This window comes from Anolis sagrei, chromosome 8 (assembly GCF_037176765.1).
Source record: "Anolis sagrei isolate rAnoSag1 chromosome 8, rAnoSag1.mat, whole genome shotgun sequence".
NCBI lineage: Eukaryota > Metazoa > Chordata > Lepidosauria > Squamata > Dactyloidae > Anolis > Anolis sagrei.
Genome location: NC_090028.1, coordinates 315,204 through 325,000, shown reverse-complemented (window position 1 = coordinate 325,000; position 9,797 = coordinate 315,204). Strand labels below are relative to the sequence as shown.

At 55.8% G+C, this 9,797-nt stretch overlaps 1 protein-coding gene across 1 annotated transcript in view; it reads right to left on the bottom strand.

The window, feature by feature from the left end:
• Positions 1 to 9,797, bottom strand: part of PLEKHG4 (pleckstrin homology and RhoGEF domain containing G4) — a 52,470-nt gene that overhangs the window by 23,067 nt on the left and 19,606 nt on the right. The window contains 2 exon segments of the mRNA XM_067470918.1: positions 2,690 to 4,499; positions 5,951 to 6,148. Coding sequence (XP_067327019.1) covers positions 2,690 to 4,499; positions 5,951 to 6,148 — 2,008 coding nt within the window.

The window sequence follows — 9,797 nt, the reverse complement described above, 5'->3', positions numbered from 1 at the left end:
TGAGGATGCTTGCCACAGGTGCAGGCGTAACCCCAGGAGAGAATGCTGCTGCCACAGATAGATGGATAGATAGACACCCCACTTGCCTCGCTTCCTATGAACCAGCCTCCGAGGATGCTTGCCACAGGTGTAGGCGAAACCCCAGGAGAGAATGCTGCTGTCACAGATAGATGGATAGATAGACACCCCACTTGCCTCGCTTCCTCTGAACCAGCCTCCGAGGATGCTTGCCACAGGAGCAGGCAAAACCCCAGGAGAGAATGCTGCTGCCACAGATAGATGGATAGATAGACACCCCACTTGCCTCGCTTCCTCTGAACCAACCTCCGAGGATGCTTGCCACGTGTGCAGGCAAAACGCCAGGAGAGAATGCTGCTGGAACACACGCAACTCAGGGCTTCTGGCCATGAAACCTTTGACGACTCAGTGTTTGAGCAGCATTTTCTCCTTTCCCCGTTTCCGCTGCATCTCACGGAATCCTCAGAGGATCCGATGGGAGTCCATCATTGACCCGGGGAAGAATAACGTGCAGGGTGGGAGCAAAGAACCGTGGCGTGAGGAACAGGTGCGAAGAGGGCAAGGAGGAAGCCTGATTTGAAAGAGTTGGAGTGGGATCCACCCATTAGCAGGTGAGTAAGGAAGGGGATTACCTTGTCAATAGCAAGGGCACCTGCTGGGAAGGAACCACAGGTAGTGCACATACTCCACTTGCTTTGACCACTACCAGGTGCTCTGAAGGTGCCCGTGGCCACAGGTGCAGGCGAAACATCAGGAGAGAGTCTCTGTGGCTTAGCAAGAGAGGGCGAGTGTTTGTGCCTCTCTGATCCCCCTTAAAGGGAGGCAGGGCTTGCCCGTTGTGCTCTCCGCCGGCCCGTAATCCCCGCCATGTGAGCGAGGCCTCTTTCCCCGGCTGAGTGCGCATTGAGTCCACTGGGCGTGGGGCGCAGGGTGTATGTGGGGAGGAGAGAGCGCCTCAGGCACGCATGTAAACAGTTCTGACAAGGCAAGAGGGAGCGCAGGCCGTTCCACAGGTTCTTCTTCCTCCGCCCCTGACCTGCAGACCCCTCCCCAGCAGATGCAGCCACCCATGGCCCCATGCGCACCATGAATTTGCAACTCATGCGTCTATGGCTCTTTGTTTCGTGCCTGGGCTTCTGGGTGTCAGGAGTCAATTTCTGACGGCATGAAGACATCCCAAATTCCCTCCGTGACATCCTGACTGAATCATCCTGGCTGAATCAATTCTCTCTCTGTGACATTTTGAAGCCAGCAAAGGGCGCTGGAAACCTTGTGTGGGAACTTGTGAAGCAACAAGCTCTAATAAGGAAACTGAGAAGAGGGGGAGATGGGCAGGAAAGGTGTATAAAAGGAAGTGGGCGTGGGAAAAAGTCCGTAGTGCCTTTCTTTGCTGCGGAGATACAAGCAATACATCAATTTCAAAGCAAAACCGGCTTGTGAGTGGTTATTTAATATTGCTAGATAGATCCTACAGTCTGACACTGGGTTCTTATGCAGACTTCTCTTGTCCACAGCTGCATGGTAAATAATAATAATAGACTCCTGCCGTGGGAAGAAGGCATGTAGCCAGGGGGGGGGGGTAGCTTGAGGGGCTTCAGTTCCCCCCCCCCCCCCCGAAATTCTCAGGGTGGTCCATGAGAAGTCCTTACTGGTACATTATTTAAACTGTTATGTTTACTCATATCATGATTTGATCACCTTGCTCAATATGCACGGAGGGAGTATTGGGGTAACGATACAAAAGGTTTGCTAGGGTGGGTCCTCAGCCCCTCCCCTTGAATCAAAGTCAGCCTCCCCCCCCCCCCCAAATAAAAATCCTGGCTATGGGCCTGGCCTACCGTAGACCATGCAACTGTGGACAAGAGGTCTCCACAGGGACCCCCAAACGCCGCAGCATTGCCCAGGCACGAATCAGGGGACACCAAAGGCACGGCAGGTGGACTCAACCAGAGCACCTGATGGACCAACTTGGACACAGACTATTATTGTAGAACACAGCAATGCTGGACCGCTCCCACAACAAAGAAGCCATTCTAATCCACAGGGAGCCCGTGGGAATTTCCACAGACAGGAGGAAACCGTGGAAATGAACACAATCTGGCGGCCAGTATTTGAAATACTCTAAAATCAGGACCGTACATAAGGAATCACACTCACAAACAGGAGAAGTCCAGAACTCAAACAACCAAGTGCCAGTTAACACTTCCCAAGCAGAGGGTGCCTCCAGGCAACAAAGGACAGGCTACCTCTATGCAGAGACCCTCACGAATTGACTTTGCAGCTTCCTGGCTACTGAATACTATTCAAGCTTGCTAATTGCAACATCCACACTTGCTTCAAATAGACATGGGTTATTTCTCCCACCCTGGACATTATTCCACAGAGGGTGCCTCCAGGCAACAGAGGCCAAGCCACTTCTATGCAGGCACCCTCACTGACTGACTTTGCAAACTTATCACTTATCGTGGGTGGTCCTGGAACGTAATACCGGCGATAAGTGAGGGGACACTGTAAATGGGCTGCTCCTGGCCCACCACAGGACCCTTGGAGAGGAAGCCAAGGAAACTCAGACCCCCCCCCCCCCCCCCCCCCCACACACACTGTATATATATAAAGGCACACAAACACAACCCCACCCTGCGGCCCAAACGCCTGCCCTGAGGGGCCCTACCTGTGGCCTGGTCCTCCTGGGCAACTCCTGGGGGCTCCTCCACTGCCATCGGTGGTGCCGAGGGGGCCGGGAGGGGGCTGGACCCCAGAAGGGGCCTCAAGCCCAGCTCCTCTTTGGAAGAAATAGCTGCGAGGAAGGCCTCTCTCTGGCCTTGCAAAGTGTCTGGTAGGAAGGCCTCTGTTTTGTTGGAGAGGCTGGAACAGTCCAGAGGGTGTGCCGGGGCCCCTTCCGCACTGAGGAGGCCTGAGAAGCCCAGCGGTTCTGTGCCCGGCAAAGTGGGGCAGCCGCTCTCTGGTTGCGTTGGTTCAGAGGGGCTAAATAGAAGGGCGCTGCGGTCATGGGGCGTTTGGCCATCCTCCTCCGCCTGTTCCTGCTCCTTCGTGCTGGCCCGCAGAGTCGGAGGAGGGTCTCTAGGGCTGTGCTGCTCTCGCAGGCCTTGCTTGGCCCCCTCTCCGGCCCCACAGCGTGGCCCCTCCAACCGGTCAGCTTCCCTCTTTTTCTCCTCCTCCATCTGTTCCAGATGAGGAACCAACTGGCAGGTCACCGCAGGCGGAGGCTCTTCGGCAAGGAGACCAGGTTCCAGCGTCCCATCCGGGTCGCCTTCTGGTAGGAACGACTTCATTGTGGGCGAGGGGCTTGAGTTGGCGTAACCAGAATTGTCATCGTTGTCCTCCTCCTCCTGGCAGCAGAGGTCAACAATTTGATGGTCTTCATGAGCCCCCCCACAAGGCTCCTCTACCAGGACCCCATCACTCAAAGGGCCCCCCCTCCCTCCCTGCTGATCCTCGGTGTCCCACCCTCTGACACAGCGTGCTCCCGGAGACCAGCCATTGTCCAGCACCTCGGTGGCCCTTCCCTCGCCTCGAGGGGGGATCTCGGTCGCGGGCAGCGTACCCTCGGACTCTTCCGCCTCCTGGAAGCGGCACATGGCAAACCGCCAGTCGAGCTCGTGCCCCGAGGGAAGGGTCTCCCCCTCCGTGGAGGGCAGAGGGGTGGGGGGCTCCCTCAGGGGCAACATGTCGCTTCCCGTTCCACCTTCATTCACCCAAGAGATCCTGGCATTGCCGGTCTGCGCCTCGGAGATCCTCAGCTGCCCGCTTGCCATTGGCAGCAGGTCCACGCTGACTCCATTGCTCAAGGAAGTGGTGCCGTCTGGACAAGACAGGGGCCAATCCCGGGCATCGGTTTCAGCACAGCGGCAAGTGAGAGGGGCTGGCTGGGCCCCGGATACTTCTGCCGACCAGGAGACCTCGGTCAATGCGGTGTATTCCCCTCCCGGGTCCTTCTCCTTGCCTGGAGTTGCTCTCCTCAAAGGCCCCACCGATGTGGGTAGGACCTCCTCCTCTTCGGGCGTCCCTGCCCCACGGAAGTCCCGGGATCCATTCCGAGACCACTCTTCTGAAAAGTCGGGTGAAGAAGGCCTCTCGGCCATGGCGGGGGCCTCGCCGGGGACGAACTCTGGCCGCACAATGCGGTCCCAAGGTAGCCGGACGGCCCCGCCCTCAGTGGCCAGGAGGCAGCTGCCCAACGCCGGCCCCCTCCGCTCCCGGTTGAGGCCCTCCAGCCATCCCGGGGTGAAGATGGACGTGTAGCACTCCTCCGGGACCACCAGCTCCTCCAGGTGCCGCCCGTCGGCCGAGAGGCACTTGACCACGATCCGTGGGGGGGACGTCGGGGAAGGGACCGCCTGCAGGTAGAAGTCCCCGGGCCTCAGCGCCCGCCGGTCAAGGGCACCCAGCTGGACGACCACCTTCTCCCCCAGGCAGAGCGGCCAACCCTCGTGGCGGAAGAGCCGGCCGCAGAATGGGGCCTGCAAGGTGAGAGAGAGAGAGAGAGAGAGAGGAACGGGTGAGATCTCGCACCAACCGACTGAACGACCTGAGAGGGGAGCGGTGATTGTCGCCGCCATCTGCGAGAATGAGCCATTGGGCCCGGCCTGTGGGAGGGGAGGGTGGAGTGGCCCGTTCCCTTCTCCGCGGCAATTTCTGCATCTGTTAATATGATCTTAGAGAGAGAGAGAGAGAGGAACGGGATGAGAGGCTCACACCGACCGACCAAAAGACTGCATTAAGATCACTACTGACCGAAAGGTCATGAGTTCAAAGCCAGCCCAAGTCAGAGTGAGCTTCCAACCAATTTGGGCAGCTTGCTGTCGACCGTTGCAACCCAAAAGACAGTTGCATCTGTCAAGTAGGAAAATTAGGTACCACCTATGTGTGGGGAGGCTAATTTAACTAATTTATGAGGCCATAAAAAAGACTCCAGCAAAAAGCATGCGGGGAATGTGGAAGTACTGCATCAGTGTCGCAGATGGACGATGAAAGCAGCCAGAAAGAGTTAAATAGCCTCTGACTGTCTGTCTATATGTGTTGTGTGTCTTTGGCACTGAATGTTTGCCATATATGTTTACATTGTAATCTTCCCTGAGTCCCCTGCGGGGTGAGAAGGGCGGAATATATAAATACTGTAAATAAAATAAATAAATAAATATTTAATTTCCTTTCTCTTAAAGTGAGACTTAAAAAAAGAGGAATTAAATCAAATGCAACGTTGACGCATTGTACAGCATTAAAATGGACAAATCTTATCAGTAGCACCAAAAATAATGTAAAACATGAAATGGGACTGGGCTGTGGCGCAGTTGGCTAGGAGTCAGCTGCATTAAGTCCCCATTGATTGAAAGTGTCAGAGGAAGGTCCCGACCATTTGTCTAGTGTGCTGTCGACCTTTGCAGCCTGAAAGACAGTTGCATCTGTCAGGGAGGAAATTTAGCTACCCCTTATGCGGGGAGGTTAATTTAACTAACTTACAATGCCATAAAAATCTCCAGCAGTGGGCAAAAGAATGAGGAAGTACTCCATCAAGTACTCGGTGTCACAAGTGGACAGTGAAGCAACGGCTCCCCAGGTGGCCGGAATATATGTTGTGTGTCTATGGCATTGAACGTTTGCCATATATGTGTACATTGTAATCCGCCCTGAGTCCCCTGCGGGGTGAGGAGAAGGGCAGAATAGAAATACTGTAAATAAATTATAAATAAATACGTTTCCTGCGGCAGGTGCAGGCACCGGCCAGCTTCGGCCCTCCTCCAGGTGCTTTGGGCTTCCTCAACTGTGGGAAGTGAAGTCCAAAACAACTGGAGGAGGGCCTAAGTTGGCTCATGCCGGCTTCAGCACTTAATTTCGGCAAAAGTGTGGACGTTTTGCACTCGGGTCAGTGAGGGTAAGGACAAGAGAGGTCTTGGAGGCGCCTTGTACTCACGCAGGCCTCTTGCTGGACGCACTGGAGGATGTGCTTGGCCGGGATGAGGAAGCCGGTGAGGTAGCGCAGCCCGTCTCCCCGGAAGGCGGCCTCCACTCCGTCGAAGACCTGGCCCAGGAGCGTGGCCGCCGTGGACTCAAAGGGCGGGAAGAGCGCCGAGAGCGTGCTCTGGATGCAGCCGTCCAGCGAGCGCAGGTCCTGCCGGGAGGAAGGGAAAGCGGGGCAGCGTGAGGCTAGGGACCCAACCGAGGCCGGCACCGGCTCCAGCAGCAGACAGCTTACGCGGCACAATCCTCCCCTGCCAGAGAGAGCCGGGCCCGGCCACTCCTCCTCCTCGTTTTGCAAAATGCTTATGACGCCGGTTGCTGTACGCGACACTCTTGGGAAGCAACAGAACGAAACCCACCTTCTTCCCGCCGCTCCCGGCCTTGGCCTTGAGCCTCAAGGGATGTGTGGTTCTGGAAGAGGGCCTTTCCAGCACTTCTCCTCCTTCCTACCTGCCTTAGGCTTCCCTGGCCCTCAAAGCACCTGGTGCGGCGGAAGCGCATGCGCACGCACACACCCCAGAAGTGCACACAACTTAATCCGAGCGAGCGAGGAGCATTTACATGTTGTTTTCGTTGCACTGTTTGCATTTAAACTGTATCTGGGACGCGGGCAATGCTCCTCCTGCACACACACAGGGGCGGCTCAACCCTTACGCAAAGTAAGCAGTCGCGGGAGAGTTGATATTGCCCAGGGGTGCTCGAGGGAAAATAGACCTGGACATATGCGAGTTGGGATGTATAGTTCACCAATGATGGAATTGAACCAAATTTGGCACACAGAATTCCCACAACCAACAGAAAATATATATCAATGATTGGTGGGGGGGGGTGCAAAAATACTGTTTGCTTACATTTGAAAATTACCTAGAGTCGGCTCTGCACACATGAGAGGAAGGGAGCCAGCCGTGGAGGCAAGGGCAGCATTTGCCCCACTGCCCTCCCTTGCTTTCGCACCTGTGGGGCAGGAGGCAGGGGCAAAAGGGGTCTCCTCCCCCCTCCCTCTCCTGGGGTTTCCTCTCCAGCACTCCCTCCCTCCCTCGCTCCCTCGGAGGCCGAAAGCCCCGGCCGTGCAGGCTCAGCACTTCTGCTGCAAGCCTCAACACATGCGCCGCCGCCTGACAACAATTAACTTGTCATCTCCCCACAAATGAATCCCGTCCCGGAGGGAGAACCTCCCACTTGGCCCAATGAGTTCCAGGCAGGGAGACTCCTCCCGTTCCTGGATGACAGGCTCCTTTCAGTGGGGATTCAAGGCCTCCAAAAGACCCTCTTCCGCTGGAACCATGGATGGGGAAGGGCTGGGTGAGGGGCAAAGGGGTCATGGGGGGGGGAAGAGACACCCCTGACCATTGCATGGTCTCAGGCCATGGCTACCCACCAGAGGGAGAACCTCCCACTTGGCCCAATGAGTTCCAGGCAGGGAGACTCCTTCCGTTCCTGGATGACAGGCTCCTTTCAGTGGGGATTCAAGGCCTCCAAAAGACCCTCTTCCGCTGGAACCATGGATGGGGAAGGGCTGGGTGAGGGGCAAAGGGGTCATTGGGGGGGGGGCAGAGACACCCCTGACCATTGCATGGTCTCAGGCCATGGCTACCCACCAGAGGGAGAACCTCCCACTTGGCCCAATGAGTTCCAGGCAGGGAGACTCCTCCCGTTCCTGGATGACAGGCTCCTTTCAGTGGGGATTCAAGGCCTCCAAAAGACCCTCTTCCGCTGGAACCATGGATGGGGAAGGGCTGGGTGAGGGGCAAAGGGGTCATTGGGGGGGGGGCAGAGACACCCCTGACCATTGCATGGTCTCAGGCCATGGCTACCCACCAGAGGGAGAACCTCCCACTTGGCCCAATGAGTTCCAGGCAGGGAGACTCCTCCCGTTCCTGGATGACAGGCTCCTTTCAGTGGGGATTCAAGACCTCCAATAGACCCTCTTCTACTGGAACCATGGATGGGGAAGGGCTGGGTGAGAGGCAAATGGGTCTTTGGGGGGCCAGAGACACCCCTGACCATTGCATGGTCTCAGGCCATGGCTACCCACCGGAGGGAGAACCTCCCACTTGGCCCAATGAGTTCCAGGCAGGGAGACTCCTCCCGTTCCTGGATGACAGGCTCCTTTCAGTGGGGATTCAAGGCCTCCAAAAGACCCTCTTCCGCTGGAACCATGGATGGGGAAGGGCTGGGTGAGGGGCAAAGGGGTCATTGGGGGGGGGGCAGAGACACCCCTGACCATTGCATGGTCTCAGGCCATGGCTACCCACCAGAGGGAGAACCTCCCACTTGGCCCAATGAGTTCCAGGCAGGGAGACTCCTCCCGTACCTGGATGACAGGCTCCTTTCAGTGGGGATTCAAGGCCTCCAAAAGATCCTCTTTCGCTGGAACCATGGATGGGGAAGGGCTGGGTGAGGGGCAAAGGGGTCTTTGGGGGGCCAGAGACACCCCTGACCATTGCATGGTCTCAGGCCATGACTACCCACCGGAGGGAGAACCTCCCACTTGGCCCAATGAGTTCCAGGCAGGGAGACTCCTCCCGTACCTGGATGACAGGCTCCTTTCAGTGGGGATTCAAGGCCTCCAAAAGATCCTCTTTCGCTGGAACCATGGATGGGGAAGGGCTGGGTGAGGGGCAAAGGGGTCTTTGGGGGGCCAGAGACACCCCTGACCATTGCATGGTCTCAGGCCATGACTACCCACCGGAGGGAGAACCTCCCACTTGGCCCAATGAGTTCCAGGCAGGGAGACTCCTCCCGTACCTGGATGACAGGCTCCTTTCAGTGGGGATTCAAGGCCTCTGAAAGACCCTCTTCCGCTGGAGACACAGGCCCAGAACCACAGGTGGGGAAGGGCTTGGGGGCCAGAGACATCCCTGACCATTGCATGGTCTCAAGCCATGGCTACCCACCAGGTGGAAGGACTCACAACATGGAGGAGCCTAAGCCGCTTTTGACTCTCCTTTGTGGAGAGAACAAGCAAAGTATAAATAAACATCATCATCATCATCATGACAATAATATATTATTTATATTCTATTATTATAATATTCGTAATATAATCATATTTTAATCCATACAAATAAAAATGTGATGAGAACGAGCAAAGTATAAATAAACATCATCATCATCATCAAGACCCAGGAGCCCCGTTGGTGGTGCAGTGGGTTAAACCGCAGAGCTGCGGAACTTGCTGACCAAAAGGTTGGTGATTCAAATCCAGAGAGCAGGGTGAACGGCTAGTATAATAATAATATAATTATCATAACAACAACAACAATATGACTCAGGAGCCTCCCTGGTGGCGCAGCGGGTTAAACCGCAGAGCTGCGGAACTTGCTGACCGAAAGGTTGGTGAATTCAAATCCAGAGAGCAGGGGACGGCTAGTATAACAACAACAACAACAACAACAACAACAACAACAAGACAACAACAAGACCCAGGAGCCCCTCTGGTGGCACAGCAGGTTAAACCGCAGAGTTGCAGAACTTGCTGACCAAAAGTTTGGTGATTCAAATCCAGAGAGCGGGGTGAGCTCCTGCTGTCAGCCCTAGCTTCTGCCAACCTAACATTTCGAAAACATGCGAATGTGAGTAAATAGGTACCGCTCTGGCAGGAATTTAACGGCACTCCATGCAGTCCTGGCAGTGGCCATATGTCCTTGGAGGCATCTGCGGACAACACTGGCTCTTTGGCTTAGAAACTGAGATGCGCACCAGAGTCCCAGAGCTGGACACAACTTAACGTCAAGGGGAAACCTTGACCTTTACTTTACTATGACCTGGGAAGCATGAGCTGCTTGAAGGAAAGGGAG